This window comes from Onthophagus taurus, chromosome 1 (assembly GCF_036711975.1).
Source record: "Onthophagus taurus isolate NC chromosome 1, IU_Otau_3.0, whole genome shotgun sequence".
NCBI lineage: Eukaryota > Metazoa > Arthropoda > Insecta > Coleoptera > Scarabaeidae > Onthophagus > Onthophagus taurus.
This window is the reverse complement of record NC_091966.1, coordinates 13,489,536-13,514,719: the sequence shown is the minus strand read 5'-3', so window position 1 is coordinate 13,514,719 and position 25,184 is coordinate 13,489,536. Positions and strand designations below refer to the sequence as shown.

Below are 25,184 nucleotides of genomic sequence, written 5' to 3'. Positions count from 1 at the left end.
TCAATAATTCCGTTATTTCAATAATGTGCATGTTAAAGGAATTGTGAGGAATAAATAACAGGAAATTTTAGATCAATAATATTTAAGATTCTTTATTAATTTTGAAATATAATGAATCTAATTAGTTCTCCATAAAGATACATATTTGAAATACTTACAATAACATATCTCTTGCTTACATATCACCGTGACAAAGCCACGTACATCTCTTTGCACTTATGATCTTACATCGTCTTACTTAAGTACAAATTCTGCCATCTAATATAATTTAAAATATAAATTAAACATTTAAACTTACATTTATAATTGATTTAAAGCATCACAATTTTATTCTTCACGTTGGAATTTCGTGAAATGTAAGAACACCTAAAAAATATAAAACAAAATTAATAAATCTACACTTTATTTGTCATAAAAAAACATACTTGTTCTAAACTCGATTGACCCAAAGAGTAATCCGAAATATTCAATGATTGTTTTCCTTGTTCCATAATTCCAAACATTTTAGACCACCTCAAACATTCCGTGTCAGGGATATAAAAAGTCATTAACTCTTGATGACTTTCCCTTAAAATAGCTGATGGGAAATTACTTTTCACGAATCTTTCTATGGGCTCTGTATCTGCAGTTTCGAGATCTGCGCTCGCATTACTTCTTTGAACCTTTACGGTTAAAGTATAACCTTGCGAAAATTTATTCTTTAAATGCTGGGTGGTACCAAGACATTTGAATGTTCCATTAACCATGATGGCTAATCTTGTACATAAAGCTTCACATTCTTCCATACTATGAGAAGTTAACACTAAACATTTTCCGCTTTCTCGGATACGACAGAGAGTGTTCCATAAGTTACGTTTTGTTGCAGGATCCATACCGGTAGTTGGTTCGTCCAAAAATACAATCGGGGGATCTCCAATCGATGCAACGGCTGCACTTAATTTTCTTTTGTTACCACCACTGTATTCACGCACTTGCTTGTCAATGTGTCTATAAAAATCAAATTCTCTAGCCAAATTAACCGCGATGTATTTACTTTCTTCAAGGGTGATGCCTCTCAACAAGCAGTACATAATTAGGGTTTCTTTTCCAGTTAAATCATCTAATAAAGCATCAAATTGGGGACAATACCCTATGTGTTTATGAACACTTTTCATTTCAGTTTTAGCGTTTAATCCATAAATCCAAGCATCACCACTGGATAATGGGATATCACCCGTCATCATTTTAAACGTGGTTGTTTTACCAGCACCGTTAACCCCGAGTAATCCAAAACATTCACCTCCTTTAATACCCAAGCAAGATTGATTAACAGCTAAGAAATCATCGTAGTATTTTGTAACATCTTTTAAAACAACACTGTAATCTTTTTTATTAATCTCCCCATCCCGTACTCTTCTCTTTTCTTCTAATACATCAGTATCATCCACGTCATCGGATGGAGGAGTGCGAGCTACTTGTTTTCTAAAGGCATAAGTAACTTTTTCAAATGCTCTGAATTCTATTAACAATAATAGCACGGTTAAAACTGTAGCTGTTATGAACAAGAATGTAATATTCCTTCCAATTCCATTTTGGTCCCACGCAAGATATAATTCATTGTTATCTGCACGTAAATGAAATTAATTAATACACGTAAATATAAAAAAGTAATATGACAAAAGAACTAACCACAACACATCTCAGTAGTTTCGCAAGCAAAACCTTTACTAATTTCCTCCAAACGATCACAAAGAGTATTGATGGTAAATTTCGTGTACATATCTTGAACCCCACTGGCCACAGCGTAATGTGGCACTAAAAGAAATACCCAATGTAATGCGTCTGCAACGTGCTCTAAATTCAATCCTGGTACTGACAATGTTTGTACAACCATAAAGGCAGCAACACCTATTCAAAAATAGAAAGCAAATTAAAAATTAAATGGAGACGTTTGTACCAATATATGTTTACCCAAAATAATATTAATCAGTGTTAAACGAGTATATCCAGTTGATGGCACCTCAAATCTTAACGCCAGCAAATATGTTTGTGGTAACATCGCCAAACCAAACAATATTAACAGCAAGAATACTCTCCCTGAAATTATGATAATATAAAAGTTTTAATAAAGGTAAAACTTATAATTTTTTAAAATAATGTTTATTTTGTGTACTAGTTTTGGATATATTCTGTCACATATAATTACAGGCGATTACTGCTTAGTTTTAACTTTTACAATATCCCAAATAGTCCTTATCCTGATTATATCACCAAAAGGTAATTGTCCGCAATATATTCCGATTCTGACAAAGATACAGAGCATGTTGTGTTGGAGCTTAACAAATCTTTGGGTTGGGTTATATGTTGTTTCTCATATATACTTTCTTGCAAATATACTTGAAAACCAAGCATATTTAAACAGATTGATAAAGCAAGAGCATGAGTTGCGTTGAACGAGATGACTTAAGTTGGGTTGGATTTCACTTTTATAGCAACCAAAATGAGATCTACAAAGTATGCAATGCAAACATACCGCCCTAAATGCAGAAAGTGGTACTCCACTCACGAAAATCCTACCGCAGAAGTATTAATTCTAACATTCCAACTAGATTCAACAAAATCTTCAAAAACGTTAGTAATAGGCAAAAGGTATTAATTGAACTAAAACTTTCGGGTTAAGCTGTTTCGTTTTTTTTTGGATCCGCCCATGCTGTGCTGCAACATTCTTCAAAAACAAGTTCGAAGTATATTATGAATTGTTAAGGTTATAAGAAACTTTATGAAAATAGGGCCAAAAAATCCTCGTTGCAAAACATGGCCAGCAAATGGATATAACTTTGCGATGAGCTGGACGATGATGGTTGAAGGAAGACTGAGTGGCACCCCCATCTCTGATCGTACTGGTTAGGGCCAAATACGCAAGTTATTTGCGAAGCATGAAAAACTATGCCACTAGACATCCTTGAACTTAAAATGGGGAATTTAGATATGGTATTTAAAAAAATTAATAAAATGAAAGCACCACCCTAATAGAATTATAACCGATATATTGATAACCTCGAAGGAAACAATTCAAACCTGTGAGGTGTAACACTGACGAAGCTTATTCAAAAGTCAAAAAAATCGAAACTACGTTTATTCCAATATGTTCGATTGATATCCACATGGAAACTTTTGGAAGTACTAGTAAAGGAACATAAACATGATGTAATCGAGAGAACAGAACGTTAAATGATCACGTTCTACAGTAGGGAAAATTGTAGAAAGAATAAAAGCATCCATCATGAAGGCATTGTTATGGACCTGGTGATTGTGAAAGTAGATCTATAAGGTACCAGCTTTGAAGCTTCCGAGTTGCCCAGGATAATCACATAAAATTGCCAGCTTCTCCGTGGTCAGCCTAATATAGTACCTACAGAGGTGATAAGCACTCATTAAACTCCAGGTCTGTTGTTAATGGAAAGATAGATTTACGAAAACAGGAATAGTTATAAGGCTAGCGAAAACATTATGAAATAATGGAACGAGAGCTAGAAAATCTATGCTGTGTGGTCAAAATATTTTATACCTTGCTTAGAAAGCTGACTAACAAGTAAATATGGAGAAAACGATCATTTTACAAACCAGTGATAACCAGTTGTTAGGTATAATGAAAGCCCAAAACGATAAATGTTGGTTCTGACATCAAAGTAAGATTTCAGAGCACACTTATGTGCTATTAATTTAAAGATTTTAGGCAAAGATGAATAATGAAGATAGGTTAATGTGGATAACATGGGTGTGATTCTGTTCAAGTGTGAAAAGCCCTGATATGCGGCGAAGGCGATGTTTTGGAACATATCTTCGAAGGAATAGAGGGAGGAAACTGAAAAAGAAAAGTGTTAATATTATATGAAAAAGAGGGATGATAAAAATCAGACTTAGATATATTAAAGATACTATACAACTAGCTTTGACACATGTGAGTGCGTTTCTTTTTAACTTGATATGCTCCACATATTCGATATACAACCCAAAATGACTAAAAACATATTGTAACATATAAGAAATTATGTAAACAAGAGCAATTCTACATATGGTTCACCAGATCAAACTGATATTATTAGGTGAAGAAAATAAAATACCTTCGAAGTTCCTTAATCCTTGTGAATTCCTACAAAACACTCTAGGTAAAAGAATCAAGATAAAATGTTAAGGTAAAGCCTTACCAAAGGACTCGTAAGTTGGCATTAACATAAGCAAAGTGAGGCGATTCTAAAAAGTAGTTATTGCAACAAGAAAAATGGGAAAAATTTATTCCAACTGGTTCGGAACTCATCAGAAGCAATCGCAGATCGGCATCAGATGGATTTTGGTGAAAAAAGGTTTCTTTTATTGTTTACATTTGGGTTTACAATGGAAGCGGTGCTATTACAACTCTAAAATAACTCCAAAATCGTTCTTGACATACTGGTTTTTAAGCTTAGATTTTCAGACAATTTTCTTTTTGATAAATTGGTGATATAAATTAGCTATACTAAGTAGGTTCGATAGCTTCGGTTAGCCAGCTTTTGAAATCATGGAAAAAGATGATGATCAAACTGAAGATTTGCGCTATAGCTATTTTTTCCGATAAAAAGAATGGATGACGACTTCGTGTGACACTAAATTTATAACATAAACCATTCTTAAGAGTAAAATACCTTATGTGAAAATAAAACCAGACTGTAAAGACGACAAGAAAAGATTCTGACTAGCTGAAATAACGCTTAAAACAGTACTTTTTTCATATCATTATTCGATTAAAGGTAAAACATGTCCATAACTAGTCCCTAAGAATTAACACACTTACCCAATTCTTCAAAGGTAGCAAATCCAGGTTCTTGGAAACACGCCAATGTTATTACCAAACATAGCGAAGTAAAGACAAAGGTTAAAAAGTCCCAAACATACGCTGTTACCCAGTAAACGCCCACATTTGCCCCGGAGACAAATTGAAGATGTTTAGATTTGTTAACACGTTCCTTTACGTAAAAAAGAACGTAAAACGATGATACGAAAGCCATACTGAAACCAATATTAAAAGCTAATTGGAATCCCATTGTATTTCCTTGAAACATTCGATCAGTCTATAAATATAGAGAAAGAGAATTATGAAAGGAGAAGTGTATGTTAAATGATTATGTTACCTGTGTTTCGACATTGTAAGGTAGAGGATGATTAGTAAATCTTATGTTGTACTTATCCGAATCCATTTGCTCTTGTAAAACTGCATTCATTATGTGTTGCAATGCAAGTGGTGGTGAATGATATGGTTCATTATTAAACATAGCAACAAATCTATCATTATAGAAAATGGCTCCTATGATATAACGCATTCTTATGGTTGTAATAATAGTTTCACCCTAAAAACTTCACTTAATATCTTTTTACAAAGGATTAATTAAATTACGCACCAACTTTAACAAATTCGTAATGAAATTTTCTGTACGCCAATCTAACACTTCTCGGTCATCATTTTCTAAAATTCCCTTATATCTTTTATAATACACGTTATTTACGTCTTCAGTAGCAACTGGTGTAATTGGATTGTGAAATGGATCTAGGGATAAGTCTAATCTGGCGGGTTCCGTGTCGTTAGTCATAACTCTAGCTACCAAAATAGCAATAATCAAGAATGCTACCGGAATCAAATTTTGAATCACAAGTAATACCCAAGATCTAAACGTAGATAAAACTTTCTTCATCATCATGGCTATCGTTTGATTTATTTTTAATTGAAGACCGGTTACTGTGTGTTCATCATTTACGTTCACTAAAAGTTATAATAAAACAGTATTACACTTTCAATTAATCTTAATAAAAATAAGCTTACATCTCGTATCCGAAGAATGTTTCACACCGTTATCTCCATTGCGCATTACAGTACCATTTCCGTTAATATTTTCTAATATATCATTTTCTTCTTCTTGTCCATGGTCGGCACCAACTCTATAAGAATAAATTGTTTATGTTATTTTAATATTTAATTTTGTTATTTCAAAAAACATACTTCATAAACACTTCTTCCATTGTTGTTAATGATATACCAAAAGTTGCAATTCCAAGTTCATCCGCTTGATTTTCGAAATCACGCAACATCTCTTCAAACACCGAAGATTGTTCTTTAGCTAAAAGATATGTTAATTCCGAACCAATGTCATTTTGTACTTCAATATTTGGAATGTGTCTTCGAAGTGCATTGGTGACCTCGCTTACATTGCATTTAGATTTCTTTTCCATCACCAAAGAATATCCTGCACCATATTTTTTCTTGAGGAAGAAACTTGTTCCACAACATTGTAGTTGACCACCAGCCATAATTGCAATTCTATCACCTAATAAATCGGCTTCATCCATAAAATGTGTACTCAATAAAATCGTTCTGTCTTTTTTCTGTTGTTGCATCAAATCCCATAAAGCTCTTCTGGCAGCAGGATCCATACCAGCTGTTGGTTCATCAAACATACATACTTTTGATTTACCGCATAAAGCGATTCCGACACATAGTTTTCTCTTCATACCGCCAGATAATGTTTTTGACATTGCATCAGCCTATGTAAAAAGAATTGAAAAATAACCGCTTTAATTTATTTTAAGATTATTTACCTTCGGAGTTAATTCCAAAAGATCAGTATATTTTTTAATTTCAGCTTCGATTTCCTGTTTATTCGTCATTCCTTTCAACTTACTGAAGAAATAGAAATGTTCTCTAACCGTTAATTCATCAAATAGAATATTATGCTGCGGGCACAATCCCAAACTATCACGAATACCATTCATTTCGGTCCTTATATCATAACCATTTATTACAGCAGTACCACCAGTTGGAGCAATCATTCCCGTCAACATCGACATCGTTGTTGTTTTACCAGCACCATTGTGACCGAGCAAAACCGTAATTTGATTTTCAAACATATTCAAAGATAAATCGCGAACAGCCACCTTCTTATTAGAATACATCTTTCTTAAATGTTTTATTTTAATACCCGCTTTTAAATTAACTGGTTCGCTTTCGTAAATATCTGTTTCTGCTATTCGATCTGATCCAACATCTTCAACACCTTTAAAATTAAAAAAATATAAATTGTAGATATATAAGAAATATATTACAGTTGTAGATGTGTTAGCTGATTAAGAGCTATAGAATAATAGCGACTTCAATGGCTAATAATATTTTATGGTAATGGCACATTATGAACATTTGGAAAAGTTTTGTGGTTAGATATAGGTCAAAGTTATTTATTGGTGTTCACAGTAAAGCTTTCATCTTGGAATCTAACTCAATCAACCTTGTTAGGAGGTTACAAGACATGAAATTGAAGATTCCAGTTAACAGTGGTCCAGGGATGCACCACTGTTAAAAAGATATGGGAGAATGTGAGCGATTCAATGATCTAAATGGTGAGTTGAGGAAGAATAGCGGAATTTTGATGAAAATACATTTTCTATGTACAATGAGTCTAAAATCAAAGAAGGAATTTCTTTAAAGAATAGAGAGACAGGGATGAGAGACAAAAAATGCCCTCGGCAGCAAGCAAATTTCCATGAAAAAATGATGCTAAATGCCTATCATAAACTATGATGCAATACATCATGGAAGTCCTCCATTTTCTATACTGCCATATAAGATTTTGTTTTTGATTTTGCAGAAAAATCCAAAGAATAATCTCTAATTAACTGTTTAATATGGACAGTATTAGTATAGATAGATAGAGTTTCTTACCAGCATATCTTTGTCCACACCAATAAGAAGCTGTAAATGGATAATACCAAGGTTGTGCTACTCCAAATTCCCCAGGAAACACCGATTCAACATATAAAGCAATTAACAAGTAAATTATTGTATCGATTATCAGCATCATAACGACATGTCCTAACGTTAGGCTATCATCTGGGTTAACAGAACTAAAGAAGGTGTCCCATTGTAAACCTAAAAAGTTATTAAACTTATTTAAAAAAAAAAGGAAATACAAAAAATGTTTTACCATCTCCAGTTCCTTCAAACATAACAAATAATTGAAAACCATAAGCCATTGCAGTGTTAGCACCCAACATAGCTGCAAGTTTCGCTGATAACGATAAGGTATTGTAATGTTCTTGTAAAAACAAATATGGACAATAAGATAAGAACCATGCCAATCCAGCAATTGTAGCAGCGGTATTAGCTAAAAATTGAATATAATAATAAAAAAAAAGAAACGAAAATTTTTTACGATTCCTAACCTTTTGTAAAGAAAACACTTATAAGGAAACAGAATGTAATAGTCGAAAGAATATAAAACAACATAAACACAAATAGTACAGTTCCATCGCTATAAGTAAACACACTAAAATGCGTATCTGGATACCAAGAAACCTTCAACAGCACCACCATCAAAATAATAGAGATTAAAAGAAAGACGAATATTTTCAAGAACCATGCCATCCAATGCAACCAATTTGGCAAACCCATGATTTTCATTGCTTCCTTCATCTGCGTTTCTTTTTCGTTCGTAATTACCCTCACCGTATTGATACAAGTGTAAACAAAACTCAACATTATAATAATTCCTACAAAACTTTTCAAGGCTTCTAATAAAAAGTCACTAATCCAAGCTGGATACGGATATCTCTGCATCAAAATGGGGGGAAAATCTGCTTCCACGTTTGTTTTTCGTCGCACGTGTGCATTAATAATTTCCACGGAAATCTCATGTTGTAATGTTAGAAAGCCTTCGAAGTAGTAATCTAAGTAAAATAATAAAACAAAATTAATCTTTAAATTTAACTTTTTAAAGCTTTTCTTACTTGGTATTGCCCCGTAGTTGTTATCATCGTTTCTGGGTCCAGGCATTTGATATATAGGAAATGTTAAATGAGTAAACCAATTATTTACCACAGCAGTTGCACTTCCGTTGGTTCGTAACTCTCCTGGAAATCTACAAAAATATATTTAGTTTGTTTTAATGTTACGTTTATAATTTATCACCTTAAAACAACTTCCATGTCGTCAGAAATCAGATCAGCGTCAGCTAATGCATCATCAAATTGAATACCCGCAAACATATTATCTCTATGAAGTTCTAATGTTCGTTGTAATTCTATGGAGTTGTTAACGCAAGCCTGAGAGAGCAATGGTAGGAATTTGAAACCGATAATAGACATAATTGTTTTTAACTCTCTATTTCCACATGGTGACCAATAAAGTTTTACCCTTCAAGAAAAATAAAGTAACATTATTTCTTTAAAAGGAATGTAGTAATCAAACTTACGGCTCTATTCTATTGAAAGTAAAATTTTGTAAAAAGTTGTCAGGTATATTGATTGTGGGATTAATAACCGGTGAGAATTCGTCATATGTCACCGACTGTTCTTCTTCTGGATCGACCAAGCTTCGTATAAGAACTAAGAGAGCAGCAAATAAAACGGGCGCTAGAATTTCGATTAGCGTTTGTATTGGATGTCTCCATTGTAACAGCCAATTCTTCCAAGAAAGAAGAAGAAATTTTTGAAAATTTCTACCCATTTTTCTAAACAATACAATAAAAATGAATTAAAGAAAGGAAAATTACAGAATCTTAAACCATCATAATTTTTTATATCATTATTGTATTCTTCATTAAATTAACAACACTTGGAATAAACGCACATGTTACCAATTATTTTACATACAAATAATTTATTAATTTTTGCTCATTTGAGTTATCTAGAAATATTATTTTTTTTGTGTGACATATCTTATCTATTATTATCTATTGTCTGTAGTTGACGTCATTTCACTTTTAGGTATAAGTGTCCTCTCTTGTCGAGGTCATATAAAGCGAAAGCTTTATGAAAATGAATTTCGGAACTTGATGAAATCAATAAAATATATGATGAGTTGAGAAAAGTTAAATATGATCGATGATTATTTTTAAAATACAGTTGATACAAGTTAATAACATCGATTTAAATGATAAGATAGTTTACATTTAAATCAAATTTATAATTAAATTCCATAAATGTATTACAAATTACGAGATTTATACTTTATATAAATATATACTTTATATTATACCAAAAAACGCCATTTAATTTAAAGTTATTAATATTGTTTTGATGAAATAGGTACTTACATTTAATAATGTTTAATAAACACAACTACAAAATCATTACACCCAATCTAACGAAAATTTAATAATTAACAATCTCACTCGTAAGAATACCGACACAACACTGACGCTAAAATCGATCCGTTAAATAATTTTTGGCATGCCTACCGATATCACAATACTCATTTTATCATTTTACCATTTTATCAGATATACAATATTCGAAACGGTGAGAGATAAGAAAACCCCTAATGATTTAGAATAACAAAATGGCACTTTTTAATACTTTTATCTCCGCACTAAATCAGTTGAGTCAGGATTATTCACACAAACTGAGTAAGGGTCACTTTTTCAGATTTCAAAAGTAAACAAAATATTTAATATGCATAATTACAATCTTTAAAGATTTTTTTTATTTCAAATAATACCTACTATAAATATGCAATAATAAATATAATTTAATAATTACTACTTTTGACGAGATAACAATGAAGATGAAAAACGGCATTCATCTGCCTGATACATAAGAAGAAGGACAAGACCAGCTGCAAAAACTTTAGAGAAATCACTCTCTTGAACGCCACATGTCGAGAACATACTGGGTGAATATTAGCGTGGCTTTATTGATGGACCAAAGTTTCCTTTTTAGTCACGTAATGGAGAAACAGTGCGGGTCACTATAATACTAACCTACACTGTATGTATATTTATAGACATTAGGAAGGCATTTGACAGTACACAAAGGACTTGAGTTTAATCTAAGGGAAATGGCAATCTCTTAGATTAATATATAGCTACTATATATATACTATGGCGGAAAGTAAAGATGGTCTTCATACCTAAAGGTGGTAGGCGTTCAAACGCCGACCCCAAAGCATGCAGACCAATTAGCCTATCTTCATTTCTCCTCAAAGGGATGGAAAAGGTAATCGATCAATACCTTAGGAGTGGAGTGCTTGTCACTAATCCACTCCACCCTAGCCAACATGCTTTCCAGAAAACAAAATCAACAATTACTGCTTTCCATGCTTTGACTAGCTAGCACTTTAGAGGAGGCAATTACAACCAAAGAGATAGCCCTATGTGCTTTCATAGACATAGAGGGTGCTTTTGATAACACCTCCTATGAATCCATAGAGAAGGCTCTAAACGTAAAAGATATACATCTGTCGACAATCAAATGGTGTATAGCCACGTTGAAAAGTCGGCAGATCACAGCCAGTCTGCGATGCGAGTCGTTGACTCAATTCAAGATTCAGGGGTATGGTGATAACCTGGTAATCACAATCCGAGGCAAATATGGTACAATCATAACTCAACTAATGCAGAAAGCCCTAGTACCAGTACTTGGTGTAGAAGCAATGGGCTCAGCATTAATCCAAATAAAATCGAAATCGCCCCTTTCACTCGGAGGAGGAAGCTACAAATAAAAGCACCCTCCATTAAAAGCAGAACTATTAACATCAAAACATAAGTTAAATTAAAGGGGTAATACTAGACAGTAAACTAAACTGGAACTCATACTTAGACAAGGCGAGGAAAAAACCATCACGGCAAACCAGATCTGCCGCAGGCTTCTAGGAAGGAACTGGCGTCTCAAACCACGAATGGCTTATTGGGCCTACGTAGCAATAATCAGACCCATGGTCGCCTACGCCTCATTGGTTTGGTAGCCAAAAACAAAACATAAGACAGCACAACAACAGCTGGCGCAAATCCAGTGGTTACCATGTCTTAATATAACGGGTGCAATGAGTCTCACACCACTCCATTTATATATAAAAAAGGAGGCAGCTTCAAGTGCCTTATCACTGAAAACAGTTTCTTCACTCAAGTTGATGCTGGGTAACCTCAGAGGAGAGCTCGAAATCCTCAAGGACCCATGTCTAAATCACCTGATTGAAATGAAAACGGACCTTATACCGACAGAATACAATTTCAACCAGCCGTATAAGGTCATATTTAGAAGCAGGGATGATTGAGCGAAGGGTGGGCCTCAACTAAAATGGGGAGCCCTAGCCTGGTACACCGATGCTTCAAAGACAGTTAGATCCGGAGTAGGTATGGGCATCAGTGGACCAAATAGCCACATTAACCTGCGTCTCAGCTCGGACGTAACAATTTTCCAAGCAGAAGTTCTTGCTATAAACTTCTGCACAGCTTTAAACCTACAGAAGGGACAGAAAGGTGCATCCATAAACATTATCACAGGCAGTCGGGCCGCCTTCAAGGCAATTCAGGCGCCTACACGTGTGACTCCGCACTGATCAGATAGTGTACCAGCAACCTGAGAGAACTCGCTAGGTGTAATGATGTTACTCTTGGGTTCCACGTCACAGCAACATTGAGGGCAATCAGAAGGCGGACAAGCTGGCCAAAGAGGCAGCGAACACGCCCTTCATTGGACCCCAACCTGATTGTGGACTACAAAAAAAAAGAAAGAAAAGTATGATAACTCCGTAGCAAAACAAAACCAAAGAGGTTTTATGCCTCAGCAAAGGGAATCTAAGGATGCTCTCAGGTTACCTGACCGGCCATGCGCCCCTAAAATACCACCTCTTCTAGAGGCAGATCACGAACGAGATGGAAAGGTAGGATGGAGGACGATGCAAAAATTCTGAAGAGCAAGGACTGGAAGAGGATAGTGGTAGAAGCCAAAGCCCATCCGGGCTATAGCGCTAAAAGAAGAAGAAGAACTACTACTTGTAAAATCATAACAATACACAGCAGAATTGAAGGGAATAGAAATCAAACATTATTGCCGGTTGTGTACGACCTTGTTAAGCGTTGTTTATACCTAACCTATTTAATTTTGAATTCTTAATCCATTTTTTTAACAATTTTCTTTGGAGTTCTCGATAATTGTTTTTTTTTCAGTTGTTTTAGCAATTTGAAATTAGTAAACCAATTATGCAGCAATTTTTCGACCAAGTTCAAGAATCGATGTGGAAAACTGTATCTCTAAGGAATCTGTTGAGCTGTATTGACTGAAAGGACCTTCCGGTTGTTAATTACAGTAGATTTCCAAATTGGCAAAAGAATAAAATTTGACAGCACTGAAATACAATATTTTTATACCGTATTTGGTGAGTTTAGGTGGGATATATTGTATAAATGAACATCTGCCTCGAAATTCAGGCAGTATTTCATCAAGTATGACACAGCTTCATTATACGCTGTCCAATTTACTATTGGTATGGTATTAATTGCAGTATATTATACATCACATACTCATTAGGAAACCGAAAGTGCAGCTTTGTGATATTTTGGTGCCGTCTAATTGTGATACGGGCTCTAAAGCATTTGTAAGCGATTTTTATGGTATTCGTCGTAGAAGGTAATGATCATCGCACAATCAGCCATGGGGCGGATGGTTAAATTCGACGCGACGGATGACTCTTAATTGTTTGTGACACCATCACAAAATTTTCTTGTACAAAAATCCACATTATATATTATTATATGATCATTGCATTGTATCATACAAATAATACAATTAGGTTTCGCATGGATATTCATAAGGAGATAGAGACCGACCGACCGACCGACCGACCGAATTACTCTGGATAGTACTATCCAGAGTAATTCGAAAGCTTGTGAAGCTCGTGATGCGTCGGAGATGTTGCAGAGAAATGTTTGCAGAGATGCGTTAGAGTTGTATATTATTTCGAAGTCCAAATCTGCTTGGTTTTAATGGTGGTGCTGTCGCTTATTAATATTGCCTTTGATCACTAAATCTAACCGAGCCACACAAAATACGTCAACAGTGGTCTGTAGATTAATGGAAATAGGTTCTCTAGAGTGATGAGTGAAGATTCGCCCTCTACCCTATTATTATTATTGCTGCCAGGCTGAGAAGAGCGGCCCTTCTCGTCACCGCGACCTATAAGATATATTGTAACTTAAACCCTCCAAAAGTTTAGGACAAATGTAGGTCTTTGATGAACCTTAGTATTGCTCCAAGGTGTTGTCCCTTTATGTCGGTAGGTGTCAGGCGTACTTTACCGAAAATTTTGTGTCTTAGGCAGCTTTTGGCGACGCATTCACACAGTATATGTTCAGTAGTCTCTGACTCGTTGTTACAAAGTCAACAAGTTTGATCCTCAGCTTGTCCAATGTGGAAAAGATGGTATTTTAGGGGCGCATGGGCGGTCCTTTGCTGAGGTACAAAACGTCTTTGGTTTTGTTTTGCGACGGAGTTATCATACTCTCCGCTTGTCTGTGACCTGGAAGTTCCTTGCAGCGTAAGACCTTTCAAGCCTCCCAATTATTGATTTTACCTGTTTTAAGTACCTTTTTTGTAGTCCACAACCGGGTTATGTCCAATAAAGGGCGTTTTCGGTTCCTCTTTCGCCAGCTTGCCCCCTTTTCATTGCCCTTAATGTATCTGTGACCTGGAACCCGACAATGCGAATAAATCTTTCGCCTTTCACCCTCTACCCTTTGAATGACGTCAACCTGGAGAATGCTTCCCACAGGAAAGCATTGTGCCAACAGTAAAATTTGGCCCAGGTGGGCTTATGGAGGTGTTTCTCCTGGTATGAACTCGTACAGCAATATTAGATAACAATATGCTTTCTACATTACAGCACTTTTATGGAGTGAACCCATGTGAACCCAGACTTAAACCCCATCAAGAACCTCTAGGTTGAATTGGATCGCTGATTCAAGGAGTACAACAATCGTTCAAAATAAGTGAAAGAACTTACGTGTCGTCTCCAAGTGGAAGAAAATTCTAGCAGCCATACAAGGACTTGTGAAAATCATGCCAAATCATGCTAAGGAGGATAATTGCCTCTTGAAGTCTGTTCCAAGTACTGAATACGTATTAAGTTTATATCTCTTCTGTAGTACATGTGTCCAAATACTTATTGGTAGATATTGTATAAGAGAAGGTATAATTTATATCCCAAACACTTATAAGGTAGGTATAATTTTATTAGCTGAATCAAAATTGGCCAGTTCTAACAAATTGCTTTCTAAATCTACATATACAATTGTATGTGTCTCAAAATTGTCTCATTGTTCAAAAAGAAATGGTTAACAATGTTCATTTCGATCAATGTGTACATATTTTGAAATAATTGTATTGAAAATCTCCGGACACTGAATGCCTAACAACATCGCTGGTACATGAATCATCTAAGATTAACCAAAATCAGTGATAAGATTTTGTCTTAGTAACCGAATCAATGTTAACCAGCATCATTTTCATTATTTAAATCAAATACAATCGTCGGTGAAAATAAAATAGAGACAGCGAAGACATTGGAAGATGAATTTCCGCTATAAACATTAATTACCCTCTTCAGATGATAACTTACCTGGAACACTTCAAAAGTAATAGAATTATCGATAAACGATGAATCATTTGTTGTTAATTATAACAGTCGTAAGAAATATGTAAAGTCCAAAATTTTACTTTTATTATTACTTATTAGGTACTGATTGATCTAAATAATTTTTCATGTTTTATGAATAAAATGCTTTACATAAATATATTTTAAATAAAAAATTAATTAATAATGTCAGAATTTTAATTAAAGTTTATCTTATTCATTATTAGTCATACATTTTATGTCGATAAGATTTAAAAAAATTAATTGTATTACCTAAAATTTATTACTTCAATCAAAATATTTTATACATTATGAAACATACTATATCGCTATTTTTTCTTTAATTTTTTTTGATTCACACTGTCAACTTGTTGAATAACGATAACGATTATTATATCAACATAAATAAAATTCCATTAAGATCTTTTAAAACGAGATGAGTACGTTATCTTGCAAAAAATATAGATAGATAAACGGTATCGTAATCAGTGGTTGAAATCAATTACATTCACTTAATTATCTACTCACGCGTGAACAATCAATGTAGAATACAATAAAATCATGGATATTTATCAACTCGTATCTATTTAAAATAATAATATGCATGTGAAGTGATAGGTGTCATAAAGAGGAACATCTGGTTCTCAATTATTATTATTTGTGTGTTATCTAATTAAGGGATCATTACCGAAACGTGATGCCCAGTCAAATCGGTGTTTTGTCGAGTTGTTTATACGCATTTTTGCAAAAAACACGTGTTTAGAACGAGCTGGCGGGGAATTTTATCCTTTATTCCCAATAAATTAGATTCATATGATTTTTATAATGCAATAAAATTAATTGTTTCTACTATCCACTTTATCGATAATTTCAAGAAATATTAGGGGTTATTAAAGAAACGTTTGTCACGTTGTTTATATATATTTTGCCAAAAAAAACACGTGTTTAGAACGAGGTGGAAATTTATACATCATTCGCAATAAATTTGAATCACACGATTTTTATAATACAATAAAATTTACAATTAATTATCCGTACCATTCAGTTTTTTTTATCAATAATTTCAAAATCGATTCAAGAAAAACATTTTTGAATGAAAAGATATTGATGAATTATTTAGTAAATATTTTGAAGAAGTATAATTTTAGATGGTCCATAATAATCCATTAGAAATGAGATAATATTGGGAACGGTTATGATGCTAGTGGTAAGAAAATAAACATGCCACGAAATAAAATTGGCACACCCAAGGATATTCTCACGCAAAAAGCAACTTTAAAAGAGTGAATTTATGTATGATCAGTATAAATTTTCTGTTTATATAAGTTTTATTTTATATTAAAGGTGATTGAATTAAAACTAACCATTCGAAGGTATTCCAACAGATTTTTGTTGATTTTTCAATAAAAATTTTTAAACACATCGAATTTGTTAGTCTTTTGTTACCCTTCAGTATTTTCAGAATGTATCATCTAGTGCGACACCTTTTTGGAGAGGTAAGGTTTTGTGTCAGCTTAAGGGAAAGACTTCATTCCGGAAGTGGTAGAATTGAAGTTTTAGAAACACTGTTTTAAGTTTTTTTTTGTCCTGGTTTTTTTTGATGTAAGGCTTCAATTCCAAAGCCAATCAATCAATGAAGACCAGTGATTTGCAAACATTATTCGGTGCCAGATATGGAATAATGTACTGCAACATTTTCAAAAAATTGAGATACACTAAGAGAATCTAAATAATAAATAAACATCTATATCTAGTTTGCAATTAACAAATCTTACAAAAGATTGCAACGGTGTACTGGTTACTTAAGTTATTTTACTTAGTGTATGGAGTTTTGTCGTAATCAATTCATTAAAAAGAAACATACCTATCAAACTATGTTATTTATCCCAAAATGAGCCATTAGTGGTTAAAACTTAAGAGTGAGCTACTAAGTGCCAGAAGAAAGTGGGCTATCACTAGAAATCATTAAACATAAATTGATTTTACAGCTTTCTTTAAAATGAGATAGTTTCATTAAAGTAATGAAGTTATGAGTTGACAGATCGGCTTAGGTGGGTGCTACGATGGATTTTTAGTTTAACATATTACGATTTGTAACATCCCCAAGGATCACATGAAGAAAACAATGCAATCGAGAGCATTGACATGATACCCATTGAGTCTAAAATCAAGATTTAAGAACGATACGATGCGGATAAATGTATGCTCAGGTTATTTATTCAGAAAAACAGAATATTGAATGACAAATCTGTGCTACTTCAGTATAAAGATTTGTAACATCACAAATCTCTACATCCCATCATCCACAAGCAACTGAACTTCCAATCACTTCTTCACAAGTATTAAGTAGACGGTCAACATTTTCACCCTGTAGAAAAACCACCAATTTTATTGAATAAACAACAAAACCATATATATCATCATACCAGAAAAAGAACTAATGAAGTGCGAGATAACTGGATACATAAATTAATAATCATGCTTAACGACAAAATAAGGAGTAATGAAATACAACAGACATACGAGATACAAGATATCGTTGGGTGGGAGTATAAGGTAATTCAAAGATCTTGTAACATAATTAAATTCGAATTCAAAAATTTGTTTGGTACTATTAAGTTGGCAAATGGATTTTCTGTAGAAAATGATTTAAAATGAATAATGAAACTGTCCATTTCTAATTTGAATCGAAATAGTATATTATTCAACAAGCGTATAATGGCGGCTGTTACCCACGAAGAAGAAGTTGCAACACGAGCGAGCGAAGCGAGCGAGTGTTGTAATCTGAGTGGGTAACATCCATTATACGCAAGTTGAATACTATACTTTATCTACAACTATTTAATTTTGAAAAAAAAATCAAAAAAACGAAAAAAAAATAAACTTGATAGACATTTCAGACATAACCTCAATATAAGAAAGCTGTCATTTCTGTTAATATTTTATTTTTTGATTAGTAGGCAGTGTCAGAAGTGTGGAATAATGGCCTCATTATTCAACACTTTGTCTGTCATGGGTAATGAGTGTCATTACCCGTCAAAAATCAATTGTATAACGAATAGATAATTCAATAGTTGTAGATAAAACATATTACGATATGTGTCATAATTTTTGCTAAACATTCAATCCATTTTACGTCACCAACAAGAAAGATAACAACAACGAACTAATAGAAAAACACAACTAAAATCGCAAATGACTACACAAAAATAATCATACACGTTTTAAAAATAAGTGTTTAAGTACAAGAAAGGTTACGGAGGTTACCTCGCAATATCAACAACTTCCTTCAACAAAATGACGTCGCTACATATGTGCACAAAAGTTAGTTTACGCTAGATGCCCCCACTGTCCTTTATGATTATTATGTACGTCACACTGCTTATTGTTTCTGTAATTGTTGTGTTAATTATTATTTAACTTTAAAAAATATATTTTGTATTTTTAAATATAGGATATTATTTTTTTCACCTCCCTGTACAACCATCTATTACCACCTTGATGGAGTGTATTTATTTTTGTTATACCCTGTATTATTATCCTGTTTTCTTTGTTTATGTGAGACAGTAACGTATTGAATGAACATCATGTAACGAAAATTATTGTTATTTTTCATTTTTCTTTTTTTATCTATCAGGAAAGAAATAACTCAAGTTGTAAAATGTTATGTATAGGTCTAATAACGCCCGTATTAGTATTCGTTGAGCACAACAAGAAATATTCATAACCATCAACTTATATCTCATAATTCTTGTGGTAGATTACAATTAAAGTGGTTTCTTCTGACAACCAAGTTTTTACAAGCTTATACAAAGAGTCACTCCACGTACTGTACTCTGCTTTTTCTACAGCAATATGAAAAGGTTCCTTCTCCTACTTACTTGCATATCACAATTGCACATATTGAAAAGACGTAATATGGAAAAATAAAAACCTGCCATTGAAGACATTTGCCACATTCAAGAACGTGAAACGCCTTACTCGTCTTTTAGATATTTTTTGACGATACATTATGTACAAAAATTCTGCAAAATCCTATTTAATCGACGTTGCAGACATTAAAAAATGTATAGGAATATTAATCTATATATCTATCATAAATTTACATAGTGCACACTAATACTGGTCTATTAACATAGAAATACTTCTTATGAAACAGACTGTGAGGCAGCGTAGCTTTGACAGTAATAGATCTAACGTTTATTTTGCAGATAAGACAAAATTAAAGTTAAAAGATGACCATGAAGGTGGCCGTCTTTATAATCTTAATCAAATTTTATTTTGCCAATTATTAACCACTCATATGTTAAGTTTGAAAGTATGCCCTATGAGGAATACTTATGTGTGGACGAACAGTTGTATTCTACCAAGGTTTCATAGATTTGTATGCTAAAGTTTTAAAGCAAAATGTTCCTATGAAGCCATATAAATAGGGAGTTGAAACTGTCTATTTTGTGTGGAGTATGTAGTTTTGCTTATAAGAAATGTTCCATAGAATAAGTTTTATAGAGTATATTTCGACAATTACTATAGCTCGATTTCTTTAGTAGTTTATTTAGTAGAATCCATTTTTTGGGTACCCAAAAGATATCATATTCATAATTGCAAATTACCGCCGGAAAAAGTGCTAAAAAAGGTAGATCGCTAACGCAAATGATGTAACGATTTGAACAGTGGTCTGGAGATACAATAAACCTATAAATCTAGTTTCCAATTTCGTTGAGATGTTACCGTTAGAATAAATTGAACGATTTGATAAAAATTAAATTTAATAAAAAAGTTACAAAACTTTGCCCAAATATACTTAAACAACATAACCATCATATGAGCGGACATTAGACCATTTTGTAAGAAAGAACAAAGTTAAGCTAAGTGAGAGAAATGGTAGATGCGTATTTTTTACCATCTCTTTATCTTGCACTAACTAATAGCTGGATTTTTTATCAAAGAAATTTAAAAGGTGAAAGAAAATCACTTTAGAACTTGTACATCACGGACAGAAAATCATAAGAAACGTGGAAAACCATCTTTGCAGAACAAGATTTTGCAGTGAAGAAGAAAAGAGGACCTACGCTATCTGTACCTATGACATGTATGTACCTATGTACATCCTATGTATGGGTACCATCATATGTAACACCATCATTTTGTACATTCATGGTGGAATGTACAAAATGATGCTGTTACACATTAGCCACGAAACATAGAGAGCAGGTTACGATGTAAAAACCCCAACTGCAGAAAGGTGACATACATTAAATGTTTGATGTGTAGTGTATATTTTGTTTTAATAACCATTCCAACTGTTTCAATGATTTCCATCAATATAAATAGTGATTAAGAAGATTTCATAGTGATATTCTTTTATTGATGTATTATAATTTCAAAATGACTTACTTACAGGTTGGTTCATTTAACGTGAGACAAACGATTATCTCGAAAACGGTTCATTTTTATGTAAAATGAAAGTTGTTCTGTGCGAAGGGGGAAATCATATGACAATAACATTTTTTGGCCTTGACCTTATTTTCAAGGTTATATAAAGGTCACGACGATATTTTATTGTAAAATCTAAATCTGTGGATAAAAGTAAAGTAAAAAAAAATAAAAAAAATTTACTGTGCGGTTTTGCCAGTACAACGGCAAAACATCTTTTGAAAAAACTGAAACTTCTTCAGAAACAATTAACTAACGTTTATAATCTAGCAAGAACAAATAAGATTTATGAATTTTTAAACATTTTCCTACCCGCTTCGATACATTGTCTTTAGTTCTTAATTCTTAGACTACTATTTAAGAATGCTCAACAAAAAAAATCCAGAAGAGGTACATCGGGTGATCTGGCTCGTCGGAAATAATATCGCTTTCAGAGACTTAATTGGTTGAATTGTTTTAAAATGTAACAGGTAAAACTAAATTTGCATAAAAACTGCTCGGCAACAAATTCTAAATTCATTCCATCGTTTTACATTAAGGCAAAGTGTTTAAACTAAGTAATTAAATTATGGATACTCTAAGTGTGGCAGAAAAAGTCGAAGTGATTTTTATTTATGAAGAAAGTGGCAGAAAAGAGTAGTGACGCCTTCGAGAAGTACCTTTAACAGAATTGTGAATGATTTCACTAACACTGGAAATGTGGAATTAAGAAAAAGAACTCGGCGAGCAACTGTAACTACGGAAGAAAACGAAATTGCGGTATTAGCTAGCGTTGAGGTAAATCCTCAAGTTAGCACTCGACGACTTGCAATTGACGCCGGAATATCGAAGACCAGCATTTTAAGAATATTAAAGCGCAACAAGTATCATCCATACAACATTTCATTGCATCAACAGCTTTATGGAGGTGATTTTGAAAATTGATTAATATTTTGTCAATGGGCACAAGAACGAATGCAGTTGGACGTCAATTTCTTTGGTAACGTGCTATTCTCGGATGAGTCTACTTTTACAGGGACAAGTCAATAGACATAACATGCACTATTAGAGCGTTGAAAATCCGACATGGTTGCGTATGGTAATGTTTGGTATGGCATAATTGGTGATAAATTGATCGGTCCATACTTTATTGATGGTATGCTGAATGGGGGAAGTACTGAAATTTTTTAGATATCGTCTTACCAACGTTACTTGTAGATTTCAGCAAGGAAGAAAGACAAAATATATGGCTGCAAAATGATGGGTGTCCAGCACACTTTCTACATATTGCACGTGAAGCTTTAAATCTGGATTATGCTGGGCGATGGATTGATTTAACACCTCTTGATTTTTTTGTGGAGCGTCCTTAAGAATAATGTTAACTAACTTACTTTTTATTTTCAGAAATAAAACATTTCAGCATTGATGAAGGATTAATAAAATTTACTTACTAAATTTCCATTTATCAGAACAATAAAAAATCGATTCCTAGCATAATGGAATCCAGCCATGATGGATTAAGTACTGTTAATTTCTGATGAGGGAAGATGTGATCAAATAAATATTTTTGATGTTCGTTTTATCTTAGATATCAACTTAATATAAATTAGCCGATATACAAGGTTAAGAAGCTTGTAAAATAATTTTCTCAATAAATATTAAATTGCAAGAAAACATTGCCTGTTAACACTTTCGCGTCCGCTCAACATACAATTAGGATAACGTCAATGGCCGGCATCTTCGCTACGTATTGTTACGCCAGGAGCCGCAAGTAATGTCATATAAACGTAAAAATACGTGAGCGGCGCCTGGCTATAGACAATATAAAAACGTAAAAATACGTGAGCGGCTCCTCACTGATGACAATATAAAAACGTAAAAATACGTGATCGGTCACGAAAGTGTTAACACTTTTTTGGTCTGTTTTGGTATTTAGATAAATTCCTACAATTTTTTAGTCACTTTTTCTTACAACAATCAATTTTTGTCAATGTTATCATTTATATTTGTTTTCCTTCTAGCTGATTGCATCACTTAATCATAAGTTCATTATCAAATGATTATTGCTTCAATGATTAATAAAAATTCGTAAAACTGAAAAATTAGTGAATTCCCTAAGATAATTTATATTAATATTTGTTTTTGTAATTCTAATGAAATTTTACCATCGTTTTTAAGTACTGTTTTAAATACATAATAAACAAATCGATTATTCAGAATTTCTAGAACAATTCTAAATATTATAATTGTCTTTAAACCAGTAATTACTAGTAATGATTTTTTTGTCATTCCCCATTAAAACTTCCCCTTGAACTTTTGTCATAAAAAAATCTATACGAACTCTACAAAAACAATATTTTTAATATAAAAATGTATCTGATTAAAAACAATCTAATTCGCGTTCCATACATAGTAATCATGCGAATTAATCTTATCGGTCAGTATGTAGACTCCTGAACATTTTTTAACATCGATTTGAAATGAGGATATCTCAATATCATCACGTGGCTGGTTGAACGTACCAACTTCCTGAATAATTCACGTGGGTACAAGACAAACAAGCGATCATCATACCATATTAATTTTTGATGACGACCTTCTCTTCGGTCGAGAAACTTGGACACGAGTGATACAGATATTGAGTATTGAATCATACCATTAAGTATTCATAAAATGACGAAACCTTAATCGTGTCGTAATATATTATTTACGAATTGAGGATAAATGGTTTTGTAGTTTTTGTAGTATTAAAACAAAAATTGAAAAATCCAAAGTAAAAATTTAAGTTATTTAAGTTAAGTATACACTGTATTATTCTTTGCATTAATTATGTACATTTATGCATTATTGTGTGCATACAAATAAAAACAAACTCATAAAATGTAAATCGATTGGCAAATGAAAAGAGTACACGTGTGTGCGGATATTGACGTCATGAGTCATTTTTAAAGGAGATGAACAGATTTGAGAAATCTATTTTTAACCTTTTCAGTCTTAATTGTTTTGCTTTTATTACAAAGCAGATCGAGATTGAACGGATGCGATGAGTGATGATTCGTGACACTAACCTAAAACAATTCGTACTTACAGAAAAATCTAAAGCCAATTTTTATAGAATCATCACTGACGTGTATTCTATCTAACGAGTTTTAATTAACTAAATTCGGTTTAATTTTAGATTAAAAGACCGCTTTTGTTGGCGTTTGCCGACCAACTACGGAAGTGACAGTGTAAACAATTCTCTGAAACGATAGCTTTAAGGTAGATTGCTGAAAGAACATACACGCAGGCGCCTCACATACACTTTCAGTTTCAATAGGAATTTAATATATAATTCCTTCTTTGTTACATTTATGAATGTTTCTCTATAATTACGATTTTCATTGTAGTTTTTATTAAAAAAATCTAGCTATTGTGATGTTTTATTGAATTGTACAACATTTTTAAATTAAAACCGCATATAAATTTAATTATTTTTTGAATTGTACTGATAAATTTTGTAATAATTAATAAATACGGATTTGTTTGTTACATAAAGAATTCTCGTCATCAAAATATATAACACTTTTGTACTATTAGTTATATCTTAACTCACCAGTTGCAAATAGCCTTTGAATATATGGGATAGACAGAATTCCGACAGCCCCCAAATGTTAACTGCTTTCCAAATAATTAATATTAAAATAATATAATAGATTTACAAGCATCCTCAGTCAGTTTTCACAGGCTTTTTATTACACAGTTTTAGTAACCACTTACTGTTTTTAGTCTGGTTATCTTCCCAATGAACTAATTGGGAAAGTAAGCAGAGTCGATTATGCTCACTATGTTCAAGATTAAAACTTGGGCAAGTAGCTAGTGACTTTCACATCCCAGTACTAAGCTTAGCAAAATATTTAAAAAAGGCAAGGGGCTCTGGAATTGGAATTGTAAGAAGTCTATAAAATCCCCGGAGCAAAGCCTAATTAATCTTCTTGCTTATTTGTACTTAACCAACTGTTATATCATACCTAATTTTTTTTTATTTTACATGTAGGTATTTATACTTCAACACGAAATGGATTTAAATCAAAATCTAAAAAAGCATTAGATGCAGTGTATGCTTTGGTCTCTCAACAAAAGACGCTAGGAAATTTGCTTACAAGTATCCAGAAAAGAATCACATGTCAGACCTCATAGGTTTTCTTGTTTTATGAACAGAAACAAACCGAATTTCTTCGAACACCTAAGGCTACTAGCTTAGTTCGAGCCACTAGCTTCCACAGGACTGTCAGGACTCACACTCTTCCCAACCCAAACCGACCGATTCGGTATCTCTACAACTTTAACATGTATTTACATAAATTTCATGGCCTTAAAA

The 25,184-nt window shown here is 33.1% G+C and overlaps 1 protein-coding gene across 2 annotated transcripts; it reads right to left on the bottom strand.

The window, feature by feature from the left end:
* Positions 1-76: 76 nt before the first annotated feature.
* LOC111422309 (ATP binding cassette subfamily A member 3) lies at positions 77-24,047 on the bottom strand. Of its 2 annotated transcripts, none has more exons than XM_023055519.2 (17): positions 23,913-24,047; positions 9,252-9,509; positions 8,969-9,193; positions 8,788-8,918; positions 8,224-8,727; positions 7,986-8,165; positions 7,724-7,930; positions 6,607-7,061; positions 6,011-6,552; positions 5,834-5,949; positions 5,415-5,773; positions 5,148-5,363; positions 4,811-5,087; positions 1,951-2,076; positions 1,669-1,887; positions 426-1,603; positions 77-366 (listed from the first exon to the last, which is right to left on the bottom strand). In XM_023055519.2, exons 2-17 carry the CDS (start codon positions 9,503-9,505, stop codon positions 328-330), a joined length of 5,028 nt encoding a protein of 1,675 aa, XP_022911287.2. In that variant the 5' UTR covers positions 9,506-9,509; positions 23,913-24,047; the 3' UTR covers positions 77-327. The 2 variants fall into 2 exon arrangements, with proteins under 2 accessions (XP_022911287.2, XP_022911294.2); XM_023055526.2 differs by lacking the exon at positions 23,913-24,047 and adding an exon at positions 10,095-10,309.
* Between the last annotated feature and the right edge of the window lie 1,137 nt (positions 24,048-25,184).

What these genes read in the sequence shown, in the direction of transcription:
- LOC111422309 (XM_023055519.2), bottom strand. Translation starts at nt 9,505, where the DNA reads ATGGGTAGAAATTTTCAAAAATTTCTTCTTCTTTCTTGGAAGAATTGG. An exon ending in ACTTTCAATAGAATAGAGCC is followed by an intron (nt 9,194 to 9,251) that starts GTAAGTTTGATT and finishes TTTTTCTTGAAG; the next exon opens with GGTAAAACTTTATTGGTCAC. An exon ending in GTTTGAAGGAACTGGAGATG is followed by an intron (nt 7,931 to 7,985) that starts GTAAAACATTTT and finishes ATAACTTTTTAG; the next exon opens with GTTTACAATGGGACACCTTC.